This window comes from Eriocheir sinensis, chromosome 18, assembly GCF_024679095.1.
Source record: "Eriocheir sinensis breed Jianghai 21 chromosome 18, ASM2467909v1, whole genome shotgun sequence".
Lineage (NCBI taxonomy): Eukaryota > Metazoa > Arthropoda > Malacostraca > Decapoda > Varunidae > Eriocheir > Eriocheir sinensis.
Window position 1 is genome coordinate 15,833,344 of NC_066526.1, and position 23,949 is coordinate 15,857,292.

Here is a 23,949-nt window from a genome sequence, read left to right on the forward strand (position 1 = left end):
AGCCTTTCACTTTCACGTCACAGGCGCCGCTTTAATTACGTTTTTTTTTCCTTTAACTGTCATTTAGGTCTGGATATTGTTAATGTTCAGAGCTGTGACGGAGAAAGTGAACAATATGTGTGTGTGTTGTGTGTGTGTGTGTGTGTGTGTGTGTGTGTGTGTGTTTGTGTTAACAGGTAAAGGTGTGAAGTAGAGACAAAGCTATTAAAGTAAAAGTTCAGCTCGTGTTCTTCTGTTTTACTCGCATCACTCGCGCTCTTCTTTTTCATTCTCCATTTTTTTTTTTTACGCCGGAAACTTAATTATTTTTCCCTCCATCACACATATTCACGATTTATTACAAGCATCAGAGCGAGATATTTCCTCGTCATTGACTCATTAACTTCTCTTTTATCGCCTTAATTCCTATTCCAATCTTGTCATTTGCGTGAGGTGCGGAAAAATTCGACGGAACAAGAAAAACAGGCGCAAAGTACTCAGGTAATGTCCAGGTAGCTTTTTTTGACCTCCCCGTTGATTGCCGCCAGGTGAGGGCAGGTGCAATATCACCTCATCAACATTAGTCGTAACGAAGAAAAATACCTTTGTGTTTTTTTGGGGGAAGCAAGGTATTGGCAGTACACACCTGTGATATTATGAGTCAAGTGGAGGACGGTGTGTGTGTGTGTGTGTGTGTATGTGTGAGAGAGAGAGAGAGAGAGAGAGAGAGAGAGAGAGAGAGAGAGAGAGAGAGAGAGAGAGAGAGAGAGAGAGAGAGAGAGAGATACATACACACACATACATACATACATACATACAGATAGACAAAGAGACAAACAGACAAATACTCGATAAAAATAAAAACATTCAGACAGACAGATAGATATACTGAGAGAATAAAAGAGATTGATACAAAAAACAATTATTACTTAGCAAACAAACAAACAAACAAACAAATATTCAGTAAAAAAGAAAGACAAAGATAAACAGAGAATAAAAAAAAAAAAATAATAACTCACCTGAGACTGTGTACACAATAAGAAAAAAAACGAAAAAAAAAAAACGTAACACAAGTGGACTGAAGCATAAATAAAACACAGAGAAAACATCGTAACAACCTCTAGCTAATTGGGGCCCGAAAGGAAATAACGGGCCAGTGACGATGGGTGACAAAGTGGAGTGAATAAAATTGGCATTATTAAGCAAACGGTATTCTCTCTCTCTCTCTCTCTCTCTCTCTCTCTCTCTCTCTTTTTAACACACACACACACACACACACACACACTTAACCCTCCTTCCCCCCATACAAACCCCCCTCCTCCTTCCCTCCCCCTCCCTCCCCCCCCCTACAACACGTAAAGCCGAGATTAATAATTGTTCGTGAATAAACCAGCCGAGCCCAACGATACAGCCTGGCACGCTTAGCCCCAATAACCGAGCCGCGGAAAGACCACAGCGCCTTTTATATATCTATTAACGAGGGCTTGCGGGGCGGCGGCATACCCGGCCACTTTCTCCGCCTCATTTGGAAGGAACATAACAAACACGCCCCGCTGCCTTCCCCGCTACGCACCTCGAGACCAATGTTACGTAAGGGTCCTGCTCATGTACTTAGGTTTTGTTTTGTGTATACTTAAGTTTGTGTACATCTGCAGACTCTTTATTAATGTCATGTTTTTATTTTGTATCATATTGACATGTCTCTCGTTTGTTGCTTGCTTCACAGATCATTAGTAACATTTTCCGCTGCCCGTTCTTAGATGAAAAACACATGCAGCAAAAAGAGGAAGCATCAAAGGACCCGAGTCTGGCTGCTTGTATTAATATCCCGTTGTACTCACTGCAAGATAAAGGCCTTTCCCAACGTGCTCCACCTCACCTTGCCTTCCTCCTTACATTTGCAAACTCTTATTACTTTCGTTCTTATTGTCTCACATTGTACTACTTTCTGCTTGCCGCTTCTTTTTTTTTTACCACCATAGGAGACGGCTCAAGGGCAGCAAAAAGAGTGTAGAAAAAAAAAAAGCCCGCTACTCACCGCTCCGCTCACCGCTTATTGCTTAATGTTCCTCGGTCAGGGTATGTGTATTCTCGCCAGCGTTGTCAGATTATCGTATTCACCACATTGTATTTATCATTTTTAAGCCTCAAACTCTCGTACCTACACAAATAAGGAAAGAATATTAAAGGTAGCGTTAAAACTGTTATTTATTGATGTTTGTTTGTTTGTTTTTGCTTAAGATATCAGTCAAAAAGTACGAAAATGGAATACGGTGTGTACGATTATTTGTCAACGGTGATTCTTACGTATTTATTTGTGTACTCTTATGCTTCCTTACGTTTACGGACTCCTATTACTGTCATCATATTGTATCCCATTGACCTTATATCTGCTTGCCGCATATTGAGTTATGTATATAGAATAGGTTAATTGTATTCTTATGGTATGTGTTTCTATATTTTTATTCTTGCTCTGTAGACTCATATTTATGTCCTGTTTCTACTGTATCCTATTGGCCTTATTTCTGCTTGTCACTTAATGCTGTAGGTCAGGTTATTTGTATTTTTATGTATGCCTTTCTTTGCATACTCCTTTAATGTTACTGTTTTAATTATTTCCCATCAGCCTGATTTCTGCTTGCCGTTTTTTTTTATCTCTGTGTTTTATGGCTTCTTTTGGGCGAATTCAGGCTTAAATTTAGGTACTGGAGAGGTTTGTGCGCTAGGTATTTTATGTTTTACTGCAAGGAGATAGTTAGGTGAGAGGTTGCCTGTTTCTGTAGTATACCCTTACAGGTGAAGAATATGTCACCAGCATCTCGTTTTCTGTATATATATTAGTTACACCCGGAAGTATCAGGTCTGTAGAAAAGGTGTGGTGTGGCGTGAAGGATAAACGACAGATTAGTTATATTAGTTACGTTACGGGAGTCAAGCTTTGTAGGAGAGAGAAAGGAAGAGAAACAGAAAGATAAAGAAAGAGAAAGAAATAAAGTATGAGAGAGAGAGAGAGAGAGAGAGAGAGAGAGAGAGAGAGAGAGAGAGAGAGAGAGAGAGAGAGAGAGAGAGAGAGAGAGAGAGAGAGAGAGAGAGAGACTTCGACGCTCCTGTAAATACACATCAGCATATAATCTCACGTCGATGCTCTTCTTGTTATTCATAGGTCTCTCTCTCTCTCTCTCTCTCTCTCTCCACCCTTTTGTTTTCTTTCCGTTTCTATTTTTTAACCAGTGCATTTTTTTCTCTCTAATTCGTCTTGCTTTATTGAATTAATTGTTTGTTTTATTTTGTGTCTTGTTGTTGTTATTGTTTAGTTCTTCGTTATCATCTGTGTATTCTTTTGTTTGGAATGATAACAGTGAAAACACACACACACACACACACACACACACACACACACACACACACACACACACACACACACACACACACACACACACACACACACACACACACACACACACACACACACACACACACACACACACACACACACACACACACACACACACACACACACATGGCAACAGTGATTAGGAGTCACTTTCACTTTCATTGCAAGCCGTTGACCCTCCTCCTCCTCCTCCTCCTCCTCCTCCTCATCTTCCATATCTCGTTCCTCTTGTACATCTCTCTCCCTTTCTCCAATCTCTTTTACCTACCTTCCTACCTACCTACCTACCATCATCAATCCAACATGTCTACCTTTCTTCCAACTCATCTATCCACCAATCTCATTTCTTCTCTCCATCTCACCTTCTCATTAATAACTTTTCCTCCCTTCCTCCCAGTCTCCCTACTTGTGGTTCTCTTCCTCAGTTTTCTTGTACCTACAAATCTCTCTCTCTCGTCCCCAGTGTGCACCTAATTTGAACCCTATTACCTTCTCCCTTTTACGGCAATGCATATGTTTACTCCTTTACCTTCTCTGTCTACAGGTATTACATTCTGTTTGCACTTTCCCTTTCCTTTTTCTTTTTACCACCGTGAGATTAGAGGTCAGCAGGAGTACCTCTGAGTGGCGTCTCGGGACTCTATACTCAGCCCCGTTATGTCAGTCTTTCCAACGGCACACTCTTCATATCTACTTTATCGCATCCCTTTCCTTCCCTCTCCCACCACCTTCAGGAAAGAGAGGTTAGTACGTGTAGGTTACCTTTGGGTGGGGACTTAGTACCGCCAAGGAATATTATATTGCGCACCGTTCCTTCAATCTTTTCAACGGGTCACTATGAAAACAAAACAAAAAAAAAACAAGCGTATTTACCTTTCCCTTCTGTGTCACTACCTTCACTGTATGGGGGTCTTTCAGTAGTACCGTGACGGAACATTGAATTACGCAGCTGTCTCTTCGATGTTTTCAGCGGTACTCTATAAGAAAAAAACACTCCAGCTTATTTAACTTTCCCTTCCCTGTTACTACCTTCACAGCGGAGGTCAGCAGGAGTGCCTCTGGACGGGGCTTATATACCGCGAAAAAACATCGTATTACGCACCGTCCCTTAATTTTTTTTGCCAGTACACTATAAGAAAAAAAAATCATCTGCCTTTCCCTTCTTTCGCTACTTTCACGGCATAGAGGTCAGCGGGAGTGCCTCAGGGCTGGTCTTTGGTGCCGCCAAGGAACATTACATTGCTCACCGTCCCTTAAGGAAAAAAAAAGATAATTGAAGAGAAGAAAGGAGAAGAAAAGAGTGAAACAGAACAATAGAAAAAGAAATCAAAAGAGGAAATAAACAAAACAGACGGAAAGAAAAAAATAAACCAATGGATCCAAAAACTTTTAAATCCCCTCGTGTTATGTAAGGAAAAACTCCAGCTTCTGTACCTTTCCCTTCTGTTAGTACATTTGCTGCATAGAGGTCAATGGAAGTACTTCAAGGCTGGATTTTGGGATCCTAGAACTCTACGCACTATTAAATTTGAACCGCTTTTCACCAGCTGCATTAGAGAGAGGTAGAGAGAGTGAGGTCAGCGGCATCACTTAATTAAGGGCGTGGCTGTAGCACCTCATAACTTTAGCACGCTACGCCCCGCCAAGTCAGCTCTGTCAACGGCACACAATTCAGGTTAGTCCACTTCACACTTTATTGTCACTCACAGGATGTTCTCGTCACAATGGGAGGAACTATACAGGATAGATCGTCCATCGCCCCCCTGCCGCCGCTACAGTTCTGCAGGCTAAGTGGTGGTCAGGGACCTCGCTGCAGGGCGGGACGGAAGGTGACGCTATGGCTCTATTCCTTCAGTGATTTTACAGTTTGTTGGCGTGCGTTGCGTGATGGCGCGTCATGGTGGAGAGGTTGTTTTCGTTGTTGTTGCTGTTTAGTTGATGCAGTTTAAAGGCTGAAATAAACTTATGTAAGAAAGCCATATGTGGGTTATACTTGAGTCTAAAAGAAAGCAAGGAGTCGTTAAAGATAATTGGCCTTGGCTATCTTATCACACTATCATTCTTTAGCACACACACACACGCACACACACACACTAAGAGTCAGCCAGTACACGCGTTGAAGAAAGGTTTCCGCCAGATTTCTCCGCGTTTCCCCGCCCGGCCGCGTAGTTACTCGTATAAATAGGAGGCGGCGGACCGGCGTGCGTCTCACTCCCTGTCTGATCGTCGACGCAGCAAGACCTCCGGGGATCGAGGTAGGCGGAGGTGGTGTGCATGACTGACCTGTATAAACCCAACACTTGAGAAGCCTGTATACATCATCTTTACGTTAGCCTGGGCTCTGATACTCGTGTTTTCATCTTATCATCAGTCTGGCTATTGATACTCATGCATAGATAATATTTTCATAGCCATGGTGTTGGTTATTGATGTATGCATTATCACATTAACCTGGAGTATAATATTCATGGTGAATGTGGTTAATAAATCACATTCATATTAGCCTGGCATCTAATATTTGCATATATATTATTTGTTTTCAGTTATATACATCTTTCTCATACGTATTCATATGTTTATCACCTTTTAACTAACTTGTTTTTGGTAACCTTTCTCTACGTTGTATAAATTCGACACAACAATGAGTACGATAAAGCAGAGACAACAGAGTGATGCAAACTCATACTAGAAATGTAACACTCCTCCGTAGAGCTTTTCCGTACATCGGGTAGAGAGTACCAAGCTGAGAGACAAACCGTGAACACTTATACAAAAACAGAGCCATTATTAAAGCAACACACAAACTAATACCATGCATGTAGCTTTCCCACACAGAATATTTCCATGAGCCAGGCAGAGTGCACGAGAATGAGATACAAACCGTGACCACTTACACTTAAACAGAGCCATTATAGGAGAAAAGAGTCACCTTGGGGTAGCTCTTCGAACTGAATACTGCATTGCGTCGTTGATAAGAAGCCCCGACGGGAGAGGAGTGACCAGGCACGCGGGTCCGATAATTGGTCATTGGCGTAACCTTTTCCCGGTCTCAATGTTTAACCCGCGAGGAAGACGGTCGCGGGCCCCGATGAGGCTATTAATGCTAATGACGCGATTACAAGCAGCGGGGAGAGAGAATTTAGAGAGCTACTGTTTAACCTTTACCCCGGCCTTGTATAATGGAGAGGGGGGGAGGAAGGAAGGGGTAGGTAGGAGAGAAAGGGAGAGAGAGGGAATAGAGGAGGAAGGATGTTATTGGTGTCGTATTTCCTTTCCTCCTCCTCCTCTTTCTACTTTTCTTCTTCCCTCATCCTTCTTCGCGTCCGCACAAGATGAACGTAGAGAAAAAGGCTGAACGTAACTCGGAGATACAGGAGTAAGCATTGTGGATTAGGGAACAGACAATGGTTGAGGATATTTTAATGAATACGAAAAAGAAATGGACTTGTTTTAACTTCGGAAGTCATATTATGTGTAGGATGGATATAATTGATGGATAAGCAAAGTATGAATGGCAATACAGATATAGTAGAAGTCATGGCAGGCAGGGAACCGCTTGGAGAGATGTAGTTAGGGGATTTACCGGACCGGGATGGATCATACTAACACCTGCCAATGGACTAGTGATGGCTGAGGAAGGTGATAATTTTGCTTCCTTCTCCTTTCCGTCTCTGTTTTTTTTTTCTTTATTTTTCTCCTCTTCCCTCTTGTTGTCCACTTCCTCTTTCATGTTTTTTTTCTTTCTCGTTTTATAGTTATGCCCTCCTCCTGGTCTTCCTTAATCTCCTCCTTCTCCTCCTCCTCCTCCTCTTCCTTGTTTTACCTCTTCATTTTCATCTTTTTTGTCTTCTTCTTCTTTATCTTCTTCTTTGTCTTCTTCTTCTTCTTTTTCTTCTTTTTCTTCACCTTCTTCTTCTTGTTCTTGTTCTTCTTGTTCTTCTTCTTCTTCTTCATCTTCTTCATCTTCTTCTTCTTCTTCCTCCTCTTTCTTATATCTGAAGAAGAAGAAGCTTGATTGACTCTTGAAATTCTTATGACGCCTCCTCGCCACCTCCTCATTCTCATTAACACTTTTCTCCTTCGTCCCGTCGCTCCCTCCTCGGTGTATTCATGTCGTGGGTGTCGCCTTTTTATCCTCCTCTTTATTACTTTTCATTCGCCTCTTCATTACGTGCTCTCCCACCCCACCCTCCTGCTGATGATGGTGATGCTGATGCTGTCGTGAGATGAGATGAGATGAGATTTGGGTCCCGTATTTTTCTCTCTCGCGTAGATAGAATACTGATGGCTCCCTGAAATGGACTAATTAACTCTTTCTCAAAACTCCGCCGCAAAGGGAAGAAAGAAAATAAGATAAATGACCAAAGGGAAAAAAAGTCTTATTACCCTTTACGTGTGTGATGTTAGTGGCTCCCCTTTCACCCGTTTTCTTTTATGCTTTTTTTTTGGCTTTTCTTTGTATTGTTTTTCCTCTTCCTGTTATCACCCTCCCCTTATGTCCCTGTTCTCTTACTCTCATCACCTTTCTTTATATTCCTCCTCCTTTTCAGTTATATCTTTCCTTCTCTTGTTCTTCCTTTTTTTCCACTCGTCCTCCTCGACCTTCTCCATCCTTCCCTCACTTCTCTCTTGTCAAGCGCTACTCCTCTCCTCACTTTTCCTTGACATCTTCTTTAGTTCATGCCTGTTATCCATTTCCTTCATTATAACCTGTGTGTTCTTTTCCGTTCTTTCCATGCCGCCCTGTCACCCCTGTCTCCCTGTTTTCTTTCTCCCCTTTTTCCTTCTTCTCTCTTTATCACTCATCTCCCTTCTCAGTCATCCTTTTCAAACTCTGTACAGTAAACCTTTTTCTTATACTTTCTACTTGCTACCCTTGCCTTGCTTCTTCTCTCTCTGTGGTACTCCTTTTCCAATTTCCAGTCACCTTTTCTAATCCAGCAATATACATCATGACTATATTTTTCCATCCTCCACGCCTCTCTCTCTCACTCTGTCTCTCCCTTCCCGTCTCACTCCCACCCTGTCTCTACCTCTCTCTCTCCCACCATAATTATCTCCTCCCTCTCCCACAATATTTCACCCTCCCTGTCACTCTCCCATCTCGTCTCTTCCTCTGTCTCTCCCACCCTGCCTCTCCATCTGGCTCCCACCCCATCTCTCCTTTTGTCTCCTACCCTATCTCTCCCTCCCTCTCTTTACCGCCAGCATCACTGTTCAGAGGGCTAACGTGAGTCTGGATGGCGCCCAAACTTTCCCTCCCTCGCTGATGCCACCCCGCGTGTGTGTGCCGGTGAAAAGGGCCATTTGAGGGTACCATGTGGAAGCCCCGTGCGAGGTGCCATTTCTGTGCCATGCCTCGAACGACCGTGGCAAAAGCGTGCGTGAGGGAACGGCTGCAGTAAAAGAGTGCGTTTGAGTGTGTTTTGAGTGTGAGTGTGTTGCGGTAAAGTAAGGTGAGGGTAGTTGCGTGTGTTGTTGCTTTGTTGTGTTGTGTTGCGTGTGGAAAGTGTTCCGTCCGTGTGGGTGTTGGTTGGTCTTTCGGTGTTTAATGACGTGAACTGTGATTGTTTGCCGTGGTTATGTAACGCTGGCGAGGGTTAGGAATGGAAGGGAGGAAAGAAGGGAGAGAGGAAGGGAGGAAGGAAGGAAACAGGACGTAGCGAGTAATACAATGGTTCAAAATGTCGTAACTTCCTACTCCTACTCCTTCCCCCACTCCCCTCCACTCATCATCGTCATCATCATCAAGGTATACATGAGTGAAAGGGTTGCTGCAGTAATCGTCCTCCTAATATTTGATTATTCATGTTTCATCTTAATTACGCCTGAATTAATAATCTCGTGCACTGATTATGAATTAGTGAAAGGCGAATACGTCAGCGGAGAAAGGAGGGAGGCTTGGAGGAGGCGGAGGAGGAGAGGAAGAAGAAGCAAAGAAGAAGGAGGAGGAATTAGAAGAGGCGGAGAATGACGAGGAAGAAGAGGGAAAGGATAAGAAAGGGGGATTAGAAGAAGTGGAAAAGGACGAGGAAGGAAGAAGAGGAAGAAAAGGGGAAAATGAAGACATGAAGGAGGTGAAGGAGAGGATGAAGGAAAGGAGAAGAGGGAAGGACTAGAAGAGATGGTGAAGGAAGAAAATGGGAAGGGGAAGAAGACGGATTGGTGAAGGTGGTAGGAAGGTGAAGGAAGAAAAGAAGATGAAGGAGGGTTAGAAGAAGTGGGAAAGGAAGAGGGAGTAGAGGGAAACTCAGAAGAAGGATTGGTGAAGGTGGTAGGAAGGTGGAGGAAGAAAGAAAGGAGAAGCAGGAAGTAGAAGAGGTGGAGAAGTAAGACAAAGAAAAGAGGAAGAACAACTGGTGGAGGTGGAAGAAAGGTGGAGGAAGAAGAAAGAAAAGAAGGAGAACGAAGGATTAGAAGAGGTAGAAAAAGAACAGGAAGAAAAGAGGAAGAGGGGAATAAGGATTGGTAGAGGTGGCAGAGGAGGAAGAAGAAAGAAGACGATACAAAATGATGATTCGGAGGTGAAGAAGATGGAGGAGAAGGAGGAAGTGGAGGAGATGATAAAAGAGGCTAAGAAAGAGCGTTAGAAGGGGAGAGAAGGATTTATGCGAATATGGAGAGGAACGAGAGAGTAGAAAATGGAAGAAGAAAGAAACTAAAGTGTAGCAGTAAAGAAAATAAAAGAGAAAAGAGATAACGAAAAGGTGTATAGGGTAGGCACATAGGAAGAAAAAAAATGGGAAGAAAAATATATAGATGGGGGAACATAAACGAAGTGATGAGAGTAAAATATTAAAAGAGAACAGAGATAAGGAAAGGGAAGATAGGTGGATGATAAGAAGATGAGAGAAAGAAAGATAAATAAGCATGCAAAGAACGTTGATGAATAGAAGAGAAAGAAAAAAGTAAAAAAAAAAAAATGAATAAAACTAAAAATATCAAAGTAAAAAAAAATATTAGATGTTGAAACCAGAGCAGCAAAAGGAGGCGCAGGAGGAGAAGGAGCAGGAGTAGTAGGAGTAGGAGGAAGCAGCATCTCCAGGTGAGTGTGTGCGGCAGGCAGTTGTCGGTAGGTGGCGTGGGTGATGCAAGGTGACCGCCGCGTGATGCATGGTTCCATAAATCTGTTGGTGGCGGCGGGGGCACCGGCTTTTATGACACTGTGCTCTCATGCAGGGCGTTATGGCAGATTCATTACCTCCCCCGACCAGCAGCCAGGCGGGGAGCGAGCCAGGCAGCGGCAACCAGGAGAGAGGGAGAGAGAGAGTGAGAGCAAGCAGATAGGTAGGAGAGTATGTAGGGAAAGAAAAGAGGAAGAACAACTGCTGGAGGTGGAAGGAAGGTGGAGGAAGAAAGAAACGTAGGAGAAGGAAGGATTAAAAGAGGTAGAAGAAGAACAGGAAGAAAAGAGGACAGACAATTAGATAGACGGACAGTGGAGGATTTTATGGCATACTATTTTACTACATTTCTTAACCATCCAGGGAGCCAGGCGACCAAAAGAGGGAGAGAGAGAGCAAATAAATGGGAAATCAGGGAAAGATATGAATAGGCAGACAATTAGACGGTGCACGATTTTATGGCATGTTAATACCTTCCATAGAGCCAGGTGATTAAAAGAGACAGGTAGGAGACAAGTAAGAAGGTAAGCAAGAGGGAAAGTAGGCAGATACTTAGGTAGACAGGTATGCATTGTTCCATGGTAGACTCGTTACCTTTCTTAACCACCCAACTACCGAGGAAGCAATAACGACAGGCGAAGAAAGCAAGTATTGAGATAGGCAAATAGGTAACTAGGTAGATTAGGAAACAGGTAAATATGTAGTTTAGTAGGAAGACAAAGATGCATAGATAGAGATAGGTTGAATGATAGAAAGGTAGACAGGTAAATGGGATAACAACAGGTGGGTAGATTTGTAAGTATGATAACAGACCGGTAGGTGGGTGGGTAGAGAGATGAACAGGTTATGTAAGTTATGTAAGTATGTAGTTATGTAATCGTTCACTAGTAAAGCTGTCCCCTGTGAATCACCATCACCCTCACCATCGCCAATAGCTCGCCGTCACTAAAATTGCTTCACCACCTGTTTTGTTGTTGCTTCTGTTGGCACTGTTACATCTGTTGCTTCCGCCTACGTCTTCAATTATTACTTTCTCTTCCTTTCTTTCTTTCTCTGTTTTTTCTTTCCGTCTATCTTTTCCTTCTTTTTGTCTTTCTTCATCCTTCATCATCTAATTCTCACCTACTTTTCTTCTTTTTTGTTTCTTCTTTTTATTTATTTCTCCCTCACTGTAATACTGTTGTCATACTATATATTTGTATTAAGACAAAGAAATTCACACACACACACACACACACACACACACACACACACACACACACACACACACACACACACACATGTAGTAAGATTTAACGCTCCACTAAGAAAGAGAGAGTTACGCACACACGTGGATGTGGTCAGATACCGCTACTTTCACACACACACACACACACACACACACACACACACACACACACACACACACCACTCCCCCACACTTTCCACCCTCCTTATTTACTCCTCGTTCTCCCTTCCCTTCTTCCTCCTCCTCCTCCTCCTCCTCCTCCTCCTCCTCCTCCTCCTCCTCTTCCCTCTCCATCTGATGACAATAAGGTTCTGGCGGTACAAAATAAGACCCATAGCAATGATTTTAAGTTAGCTAAATTCATATCCACTCAAGACAGGAACAAATTACTTCACTACATGAGTTTTGGATGACTGTAACAGGCTTGGTAGTCATGTGTTAAGTGCCATTACGATAAATATCCTCCACAAGGTTAGATAAAGTCATGGATTTGGAGTATAGGTGGGTCCAGGCTCATCAAGTTCTTATGCTCCTATTTTCCTCCTGCAGAAGTCAACATGCATCCTTCAAGTCTCCTGGTGGTGCTGGCGGCGCTGGGTGGTGCCTCCGCCTGCAAGTACTACTGTAAGGTGCCCAACGGCAACACTTACATCTGCTGCGACGACGGGAACCCCTTCCTAGACACTGCAGGTATGATGGAAGAAAGAATAGATAGATAGAAAGTTAGGATGATAGAAAAAAATATAGAGTTAGAAAATAAGATAAGGAATGAGAGAAGAGGAAAGGAGATAATAGAAGGGAATGGGAGGGAAGAAAAGGGAAAGAAAGGGAGTAGAAGAGAAGTAGAGTAAGAGAGAGAGAGAGAGAGAGAGAGAGAGAGAGAGAGAGAGAGAGAGAGAGAGAGAGAGAGAGAGAGAGAGAGAGAGAGAGAGAGAGAGAGAGAGAGAGAGAGAGAGAGAGAGAGAGAGAGAGAGTTAATAATATGGTCAGAAATAACGCATTCCTCAATTACTCTACTTTTTCTTTTGCCTAAACATTTTCTCTAAGATTTTCAACTCATATAAAAATAAAAATAAATCATAGGGAGTGAGAGAGCTGACGTCATAAACTTTCATCAGCATTAATAAAATAAATGTTGAAAATATGATCGTGAACTAATGATGGAATGAGCTAATTAACCATCCACTCATTTCCCAACAGATGACGAACCTGCACCTGGATATGACAGTGAGTATCTTAAGTAAATGAATAAGTGGAAAAAGAAAGAAAGAAAGAAAGAAAAATGTTGTAAGAAAGAAAGAAAAGAAAGAAAGTAAGGAAGAAAGAATAAGAAAAAAGAGAACAAGAAAAAGAAAGAAAGAATAAAAGAAAGTAAGAAAAAAAGATAGAAAAAAGAGAACGAGAGAAAGAAAGAAACAATAAAAGAAAGAAAGAATGAAAAAAAAGAGAACGAGAGAAAAAAAGAAGGAAAGGAAGTAAGGAGTTGACTTAAGGTTAACTATAGTGCCACAATCCTAACTCTTCTGAACTTAAATAAATAAATAAGTCGAGAAAAATGAGAGACAGAGAGAAAGAAAGAAAAAAGGAGTTGACTTCAGATGACTAAAATAACTCAATCCTAACTCTTCGTAACTTAGCAACATCGAATAGTGACTCAGATTCCTTCTTAACTTGATATATAAACTCACAACATGACATAAATAACCTGTTGTTGATGATGATGATGATGATGATGATGGTGACGAAGAGGAGGTGATGAGCGGCTGATGTAAGACGTGGTGACTTTTATAGACCACGGTGACTTTACGATGACTGATGTGGATGACTGAGAGCGAGGAGAGTGTTGCATGGTGTGATGGAGACGGTGATGGTGGTGATGATTGTGGTGGTTATGGTGGTGATGGACAATGGGAAAGGAGGAAGTGCGCTTGAGAATGCACAGTAAATACAAACACACAGACAGATAGATGGATAGACCGGTAGACAAATAAGAATAAGATACAAATACCAACAAACAAATAAAATGGTAAGGATAAAAATGAAGATCTGATAAACCAACATACCAATAGGGAAAATAATGCGATATTAAGACACATAATAAGAGATTGAAAACAGAAAAAGACGAATTAGATAAAGAAAATGGGAGATAATAAGGGAAGAAGGAAGGATAAAATGGGAAGGATAAAAATTAAGAACTGATAAACCAACATACCAATGGGGAAAATAATGCGATAATAGGGCAAAATAAAGGATTGAAAAAGACGAATTAGATAAAGAAAAGAGGAGATAAGAAGGAAAGAAGGAAGGTGGTGAGGAGAGAAGGGAGCTAGGGAACGAAGATGAGGGAAGAAGGGAAATGATGAAGATAGGGAAATGAGGGAGGAAAGTAAGAGTGAGGAAGGGAGGGAAGTTAAGTAAAGAAGGTGGAAAGGAATAGGGAAAAGAAGGAGAGGAATGAAGGGAAGTAAGAGAGAAGAGGAAGAGAAGTAAATGAGGACAGGAGGAGTAGTTAGGGAGGTAAGGGGTAGGTAGGGAGGGGAGGGAGGGTAAGGAAGGGGAGGGGAAGCAAGGGAGGGGAGGGCGCATAAGTGAGAGAGAGAGTGCAAACCTTCTTAGCAATCTCACTTTACGGGGGTGACTTGGTGACTTGCACGAGCCGGCGCCCCGACACTTTCCAGTCTCACGTTCACGCCCCCCTCCCCCCCACTCCTAGACCCCCTACCACCACCACCACTACCACCACTCCTAGACCCCCTACCACCACCACCACCACCACCACTCCTAGAATCCCCCCCATCACCACCACCACCACCATCATCATCGCCGCCACCACCATCCCTACTACCACCAGGCCAATCGTCATCACCAACACCCCCACCACTACCACCACCATCATTACAACCACCACCACCACCACTACCACTTGCACCTAAATTAACACCACGTAAACCACATTTCTCACAAATCAACACCACTCAAACCACATTTCTCACAAATTATTAGAAATTATAACCCAAAGTAAACACACACACACACACACACACACACACACACACACACACACACAGAGAGAGAGAGAGAGAGAGAGAGAGAGAGAGAGAGAGAGAGAGAGAGAGAGAGAGAGAGAGAGAGAGAGAGAGAGAGAGAGTGTGTGTGTGTGTGTGCGCGGGAGCCTAGCCACGTGACGTCCCTACCACCGGCTGTTCACCTCTTCTCTTTCACCTGAGGCTCGCTTTACCTGTGTACAGAGAGAAGATTACCTGAGACTCATCACACACACACACTCACACACACACACACACACACACACACACACACACACACACACACACACACACACACACACACACACACACACACACACACTCACTCACTCACTCACATGATATTCGCCAGATGCTTAGCCAGATGACATTTTCTCTTTGTAATTTAGCTTAAAATATTTCCATGAGAATTAGGACACGATGACTTTTCTTCCTTGCTTTCTGATTCTTACTTCTCTCTCTTTTGTAAGCCTTGAATATTCAGTAAATCAATTTTCTTTTTTTTTTCCACAGGTGCCGAGGTCGATGATGAAGTGTTCCCATCTGAATGTAAGTTACCTTGTCTTAAATTCTAAAAAAAAAAACCCACTTCTTTTATATATTTCTGCTTTTTTGGAGTTTCATGTCTTTACGTCAAAATCTGTAATATTTGTCAATGTCTTAGTTCTGTGTAATGCCTGTGTTGTCCTGCCTATGTATCCAGTGTCTCTATGTATCCAGTGTCTCTATGTCTGAGTGCAAAGTGTTTTTTTTCTTCAATTTTTTCGTGTTAGGCGTCTATTTTTTCTTGCCTTTGTATGTATAAGTGTACAAAATGTCTTTACCTTCACGCATTGAGCCATAGTTGGTGTGTCTGTGTCTGTGTCTTTTTGTTATGTCTTGTTATGCCTTACATCATCGTGTCTGAGTGTCTGTATGTCTGTTCTCGCCCGCAGACCCACCGGCGGCCAATGGGTGTCTGTACTACTGCTCCTACGACGGGGCGGTCTACTGCTGCGCCGACAACTCCGTCCCTAGTAAGTCTTTGCCCCTAGTGAGTGAGGTTGGGAGCTGGTGGGTGAGGGAGGGAAGGAGAGGAAGAGGAAGGGGGGTAGCTAAGGAGGAAGAGAGGAATAAGGTGTGTGAGTTTATGAGGAAGATGATTGAGGTAGGAAAGGAAGTGGTTGAAAGGAGATAGTGAGTGAGTGAGTGAGTGAGTACTAAACATGGATATAATGAGGATGAGAGAGGAAATCACACAGAAACACACACGCACTCTCTTATGTATGTATGTATGTATGTATTTCTTTACCTCTACCTTAACCTTTAACCTCCACCTCCTTTCCACGCCCTCCGTATTTTTTTCCTTTTCTTCCTCTTGTTTTTCATCCTCCATTGTTCTCTTCATCGTGCCACAGAATCATTATTTTATTAGCTTTTTCCTCTCTGAATTACTCTCTTCCTTTTGCTGTTATTGTTTCTATCGCAACGGTTTATATAATGCTTCACTTCCTTTTAGTTTAACATATAACGTTTTCTCTCTTAGTTCTTTTTGCCATTCTTATTCTGATGCTACTTACTACTCGTCTGCCGTGTCAGTGTTTAGTCAAGTACATTATATTCTCTTTCTTTGTGTAGTTCAGTTCCTTTTTTCTTACTATCAAAGTTTTATATATATTGTTTTTCTTTCCTTTATTTATTTTCACTACAGACGCTTCATTTTCTTATATTTCACTACCCTTGCATTTGATTACTTTTTGCCATTTGTCTTTCACTGCATCATTAACCTGTTTTCTCTTTTCTATGAAGGTTGGAGACATTCATTTCCTCTTTCGTTATTAATTTTCAGTGCAGACTTTTAATTTCCATGTAATATTTTCCGCACGTCCACATTTTCCTCGTACTCTTTGATTCCCTTCCCTTCTGTTATTCTTTTACCTTTTTTCCCTTTTTTTCTCATTTTTTTAAAGTAATGCTTTGCCTCTTAATATTTTTTTTAACACAAACAACATATTTTTCGTTTCTTTTTATCAAGTATCCTTTTTTTACAGTGTTTTCCTCATTTGCTCTTCATTTCATTGCTTACTTACGGATCTTTTTATCTCCTTTTGTATCACACTCTTTAATGTAATGCAACACTTTCTTTTTTGAATCAGAGACGACTTGCTCTTATTTTCTTTCTATCTAAAATTTTTGCAGTATTTTCCTCACTCTCTCCTCATTTTATTGTCCACTTAAATGTTTTATTTTTATTTTTCCACCACAGTTGTTTATGTGATGACTCATTTTATTTTATGTCTCATCACAGGTCTGTAATTCTGATTATTTTTATTTAGAACCTTCTTGTTACATTAGTTGCGTCATTTGCTTTAAATTTCACTCGGTAACTTTTTTTCTATTTTTTTCTTTCACTTTTTCATCGTTTTCCATTTTTATTAATTTTGTCTGCTTTTTTTCACATTAGTTTCCTCCATCATTCATGGCATTGTTCACTCCCGCATTTTCCTCCTTTTCCTTCCACTTTTACTCCACTTACATTATGTCCTACTTTCTTTTTTTAACCGTCCTCACGCTATTTTCATCACTTTATTTTCATACTTCAGTCACGTCGCTACACTTTCCTGCCTCTTTTTCCCTCTTTAATTCAGTCCACAACAGTCACGTCATTACTCTCACTTCCTATGATTCATTTCAGTGTTTACAGTTTAATCGCTTTCCCCCCATTTTGCCCCCCCTCCCCTCCCCTCCCCTAATCACCTTCCCCCTACCACCCATTCCCTCCACTATTATTTTTTTTTTGCTACGCGTGGAATAAATTACCTGGATGCAAACGCTTTGTTCAGCAAAGAGGAAAATCAAAGTAATTAGCACAACACATCAGTTAATGACAACAATTTGATTAGTTTTATCATGCGTTATCATTACCACACGTAGTGAGGCGGCAGTCATTATTTACTGCTACTTTTAGCGATGCCACTGTCACTACTACTACTGCTACTACTACTACTACTACTACTAAAACTGTTACTTTACCATTACTCTACTATTTCACTGTTACTATTACTACCACCATTACAACAACAACAACAATAACAACAACATCTACTACTACAACTACTACTACTACTCTACTACTACTACTACTACTACTACTACTACAATCACTACTACTACTACTTCTACCACTATTACTTCCTCCACAGTCCCAGAGAACCAAAATCAGCACGAGGGTCTGTGTCCTGAGGAGGAGGAACAGGTGTGCAAGACCCAAGGTATCTTCCTCGTCACCAAGAAGAGCAAGGTAAGTAAGGAACTCTTAGTAAAGGTGAAGGTGTGACATGTATAAGGTAAATGGTAATATGTGAGCAATCCAGGTAAATAGGTGTGCGTGAATAGGTGATTTCCAGGTGAGGTGAGGGTTTATGATAAGGAGAACACAATTACAATACACCTAAGAACCCGTTTAGTATTGTACGGTTCATTTCAGGGGTTCAATATTTAGTGGAAAGTGTAGAGATGGTAGTGTTTGTAGTAAGTCTGTTGTGAGTAGTTATGGCCAAGTAAAGGAAGGAAGAGAGGAAATAAGAAAGGAATGAAGGAAGAAAGGAGGAAAGGAAATATAAAAAAGGGTTGAAGGAAGAAAGGAAGGAGGAAAGGAAAGATAAAAAAAGAGTTGAAGGAAGAAAGGAAGGAAGAAAGGAAATATAAAAAAAAGGATTGAAGGAAGATAGGAAGGAGGGAAGGAAATATAAAAAAAGGATTGAAGGAAGAAAGGAAGGAGGAAAGGAAATAAAAAAAAAAAGGGATTAAAGGAAGGAGGGAAGGAAGGTGGGGTGATTTACATGGGTGAGTGTTTGGAGGACAGTACGAGAGGTGGGAAGGAAGAAAACAAAAGAAGTAAGGTCTTCAACGAGGAAAACAGTAAACAACACAACATACCCCATACTAACAAACAAGCAAAAATAATCAGGAGGCGAAGACACACGCACACACACACACAGAAAAAAAAAAAACAGCGGCTTAGCATGAGGATTCCCAACGCAGGAAGAATAGTAACCAGTAGCCAGCACGCAGCATCAAGGGGTATAACAGAAACGTAAGCCTCATAGCAGCCATAGTAAGCAGTAGACAGCATGCAACAAAAGAAGAAAGAAAACTAAGAGCCAGATTATCAGGAGTAGGAGACATACACATCCTAAAGCAGGCAGGATGGAAAGCAGAACACTAGCAGAAGCAGGAGACATGGCCACCACAAAGCAGGGATAGTGAACAGTAACCAACACACAGCAGAACACTAGCAGGCGTAGGACACATGGACACCCCAGTAAGAGACACATAGCAGGACACTAGCGGGGGTAGAAGTATCAGAATCTACAGAAGGGGGAACCATGCACATTTCAAAGCAGTAACCAGCACATAGAAGGAGAAGCAGTAGAAGGAGGAGGAGCAGTAACAGGAAAGATAACAGAAGTACTAAGATCGTCTGGAGTCACCCTTTCTTTGCTTCTCAGACTGGCAGGACCTCCGGCGCGCTGCTGCTGGCGGAGGGTGACGTGAAGGAAAAGCCCTCGTGTGCCTCCGACGGGTACTGCGGCGAGGAGGAGCGGTGTTGTCCCAGCAAGTGCGCCCAGCGTCACATCTGCCTCAAGAGTCTGCCGGAGGAGGACGACGAGGAGTAGAGGACAAGAGAACGAGAAGCAGTACAAGAGGTCAAGAGGAGGATTAGGAAGAGGAGGATAAGGAGTAGAGGTTGAGAGGTTAAGAGGAAGAGTATATTATTAGAGGAGGACAAGGAGGAAAAGGATGTGGGATATTGAAGACAGTAAAGGAAACAGAAAGAAAAGAAGTGAACGAGGATGAGAAGAAGACAGGAAGACAAAGTGAAAGGGCGGAGGAGGAAGAGGAGGATGACTATATATATTTTTTTTATAGCACAACACCAGCAGGAAACAGAGGAAAAAAGGGGAAGAGAGGAAGATGTACAAATCAACGCCGGTTTATCCCTCGCCCCGGCCAAGGATCAGGAGGGAGGAATTATTTTTCTTCTCGGCTGCTTCCTGGCGGGCGGGCGGAGAGGGAAGCCGCGGCCGCTGTGTTAGCCTGCGTTACGGGCGTTTCCTGCGGGCGAGGGATGCTTTGGGTGGCTGGCGTGTGCGTGAGACCTGGCTGAGAGTGGAATCAAGTGGAATCAACAACAAAACAACAAAACAAGGCCTCGTATAAGCAATCTACTGGGTGTATTTAATTAGATGTTCTCTGTACACGTCTTCATTCCATTGTTTTGTTACCTGTTAAAAGCATCTGTTCTTCCTCACCTCCTCACGATCTGAAGTTTAAAAAGAGATGGAATACCGATTTTATACTGTTGTTATCTAAGGTCTTCATCCCAGTGTTTTGTTACCTGTTAAATGTACCTGTTCTTCCTCACCTCCTCACGATCCAAAGTTTAAAAAAATCTGTTCTTCCTCACCTCCTTCTCACGATCTCAAGTCTCAAAAAAGATCTGAGGCATTAATCTTAATTCCAATGTTGTGTTACCTGTTTAATATTTGTTCTAACTTTTCCTCCTCTTCCACCTCCTCCTCCTCCTCCTCCTCCTCACGGTTTAGAGGTTTCAAAGAAGAGCTGAAGCTTTTATGGAAGTTGTGTGTTTTTACCTGGCGTCTTTCCAATATTGTGCTACGTGTTATCAAGCTGTCCAATATTTCCTTCTCTCAGTAGTAATGCAGATAAACGCACAAACCTTTAAGTTGATGCTCTTACAAACGCCTTCTTCCCAGTGTTTTGTTAAGTGTTAAGTTGTCCTTCCTCTGCTTCCTTCAGTGTGGGTGCAGAGAAGCGCAAACCGAGCTATAAGTTGACATTCTTACCTAACGTTTTAACCTAATTGTTGATGTTTTTACCTGACGTTTTGAACCTGATTGTTAATGTTCTTACCTCTCATCCCGGAATTAACCTCTCTTTCGGCCACCTCTTTTGATTTTTTTTGTAGGAGCAGCAAGTAGCGGGCTTTTTTTTTTTTATCATTGTTTTCTTTTTTTGTGCCCTTGAGCTGTCTACTTTGTTGTAAAAAAAAAAAATGTTATCTATCTGGCTTCTTGTTACGCGTCAGAAAGCTCTCATACCTCACTACCTTTTCCTTGTTGGTGCAGAAAAAAAGACCCCAAACTATTTAAACATCGCTCCTTTCGTCTTCAAACCGTCATTGCACTAGTCGTAGGTTATAGGAATAAATCACGTACAATATTTTGATTTGTATTCTGTTAAGAGATGTGATTCAGTGTAAACAAAAAAATGTCCATCACTTTAAAATAATGAAATATATGTTAAGTAAGTATCGTTTGTATGTTCATATGTAAGTGTTTGAAGCTCCTACTGTTGTATGATGTGTTAGTGTGTGGGTCCGATAACACACACACACACACACACACACACATTATTAACGGTTGTAATACTTAGAATGATTAATGCGGAGAGAGAGAGAGAGAGAGAGAGAGAGAGAGAGAGAGAGAGAGAGAGAGAGAGAGAGAGAGAGAGATTACATTTGAAAAGAAATATTGCAACGTAAAGAAATATAATTCCAGTTCCTCCCCCTCCCCCCTCCGCTCTCTCTCTCTCTCTCTCTCTCTCTCTCTCTCTCCCGGATCCCTTCAAAGCGCCGATTGTATTCCGTGTTGATGAGAACCTTGCATTAGTAATGGATGAAAATGATGATGATGACGATGACTCGCTCCAACCATCCAGACAGAACTCCCTACTCCGGCCCGTGACAGCTCCAGAGGGGGGGGGGTAGGGTAGGCGGGGGGGTAAGTTTGGGGGAGGAGAGGAGAAGGGAGTGGGGGTTGCCAAGTGGGTAGGGGTGGTAGGGTCCATGAGGGGAGGATGCTAAGATGCCAAAAGTCGCCACCAAGAATAACAGGAAGGCTTATATTTCTCTTGATTTATTTATTTATTTATTGACTGATAGTTTATTGCTTACTCCTTGATTCTTTTTGTGCTCCTACCTGCGGCTGTATTATGTTCTATTCTGCTCGTTTTTCACCTTATTCCTGTGTTTTAGTTCTTGTGTGTGTGTGTGTGTGTGTGTGTGTGTCCTCCTTTGCTGTTTGTCGTTGTTTACGTTGTTTTTTCCTTTTATTGTTTGTTTTTATCTTATTCCGGTGTTTTGTGTGTATGTGTGTGTGTGTGTGTGTGTGTGTCCTCCTTTGCTGTTTGTCGTTGTTTAGGTTGTTTTTTCCTTTTATTGTTTGTTTTTATCTTATTCCGGTGTTTTGTGTGTATGTGTGTGTGTGTGGAGAGAGAGAGAGAGAGAGAGACTCGCAGTTGTCTCTCTCTCTCTCTCTCTCTCTCTCTCAGAGGATGTTCCGTACTGTCTTATATATTATTTTAAAAGTAGCATTGAGGTGTGTGTTTAAGGGTAAAGACAGAATACAATGCAACTTCACCTGTGGACTAAGAGCAGGATGGCAAGTCTAAGTACAGCAAAATCTGGCAACTCAACACAGTAGCTCTCGAATCAGCAAGTGAGCGGGGCTTCGGACGCCTCAGAACAAGCATTTGGCCAAGATAACAACTGGTTCGAGTCTTTACATCGTTAACTACCTCTTTCCATCACTAGAGGGCAGGGGGGAATACATATCAATGTCATCATCATTCTCTTTCCTTGCCTCCTTTTCGTCCGCCCACCCCGCGCGATGTACACGCTTCAGCAGTGCCTGTGTTATTTTGCGGTTTATCTCGATTCCCACCGTGTATTAGACGTCACCTGATAGTTTTAGGCGCCTGTTCTGTGTCCCTGATGTGGCCTTGGACGCGTGGTCTACCCTGCATCGCTACGTGCCCGAGAAACGACTGCAAAATAAAGGTAAGATCGAGCCCTCTGTGCTCTGATTGCGCCGGCGGGGTAGGGTAGCCATGTGGTGTGAGTTAGTCCGAGGCTGAGATCGTCTTTACAAGTGTTTGATGGAGTTGTGTGGCCATGAGGGTGAGTTTCGGTTGGATTGTGAGTGGATTGTTGACCGATTAACTTATGGAACGTAGATTTATCCTTTCATTTTGGAAAAAAAATTATAATTCAAGTGTTTTGCAATAATTATGATTTTGTATCATTGGGCACAACAATTTGAGGTTAGAAACCGGTACCTATAGAACTTACCGAGTACGATGACGGCTACAACTGCCATGTCGTCTGCCACCTCATTTTCAAAAACAAACGCCGCCTGTAGTAAAGATATGACCCCAGGTCCAAGGGTTCCATGCTCTGCCTCCAAGCAGGTGAGGTTCTGTTCTTAGTAGTGAACAAATTTTACACCAAATTTTAAGCCTGTCATGGTGCCTACTGCCGCATATAACCTATCCTGGCAGTCAAAAAAGTTACTGGAAGGGCCGGGCCATAATGGCCGCTTCCACCCCGCTGCCTCCTACCCCCACCCACTCACACCCTCAATATCTCTTCAAAACGCACCCAGTCTTCACCGAATACATAGTTAGGGTAAATATAAGTTTACCGTCTCAATTGTGGACGTAACTTAATGTATGGTAAATTTTGATGAGGTTTTGAAATTTAATCTTTTTGCTAAATAATTTATTTACCTAATTTTTTTTAAGTGTTATACTATAGCGCCGGTAGGCACTTATTTTGTCGTTAGCGGGAAAGTAAACAGGGAAAGTAAACAATTTTCAAAGATAAGTTTAATGTGGCAGGTTCGAACTATAGTGATCCCATGAAAATAGTCACCCCTATAAGGTGTCGTTTTCTTTAGGGGCGCTCACCGACACTAGGTGGCACCACTTACAGCTGCATGCATATAGTACTGAAGAGCCCCATCTCCTTTTGTATAGTTTCCTTGTTCTTAACCTTTTCCCTCATCGTTCCATCGCTATATCTGCTCTTTTGTCTCCTCTCTCCATTTACACACACACACACACACACACACACACACACTTGCACGAACACGAAAACCTGTGAAATGGCATAACCACACACACACACACACACACACACCCTAGCACTAACACGAAAACCTGTGAAATGGCATAACCACACACACACACACACACACACACACACACACACACACACACCCTAGCACGAACACGGAAACCTGTGAAATGGCATAACCACACACACACACACACACACACACACACACACCACAATAACATTCCTCTATTCCTCTCCACACTCCATCACGCACCTTC

General features: G+C 42.3%; 1 protein-coding gene and 1 long non-coding RNA gene across 2 annotated transcripts; one reads left to right on the top strand and one right to left on the bottom strand.

Moving 5' to 3' along the window:
* Window positions 1–5,489: 5,489 nt before the first annotated feature.
* On the top strand, window positions 5,490–19,980 carry LOC127000375 (uncharacterized). The gene is made up of 7 exons (XM_050864041.1): window positions 5,490–5,628; window positions 12,275–12,415; window positions 12,926–12,952; window positions 15,283–15,318; window positions 15,705–15,785; window positions 17,952–18,049; window positions 19,260–19,980. The coding sequence occupies exons 2-7, from the start codon at window positions 12,283–12,285 to the stop codon at window positions 19,425–19,427; spliced, it is 543 nt and encodes a 180-aa protein (XP_050719998.1). The 5' UTR covers window positions 5,490–5,628; window positions 12,275–12,282; the 3' UTR covers window positions 19,428–19,980.
* On the bottom strand, window positions 19,761–21,249 carry LOC127000376 (uncharacterized). The gene is made up of 2 exons (XR_007753946.1): window positions 20,219–21,249; window positions 19,761–20,176 (listed from the first exon to the last, which is right to left on the bottom strand). It is a non-coding gene; the product is annotated as an uncharacterized LOC127000376 (long non-coding RNA).
* Between the last annotated feature and the right edge of the window lie 2,700 nt (window positions 21,250–23,949).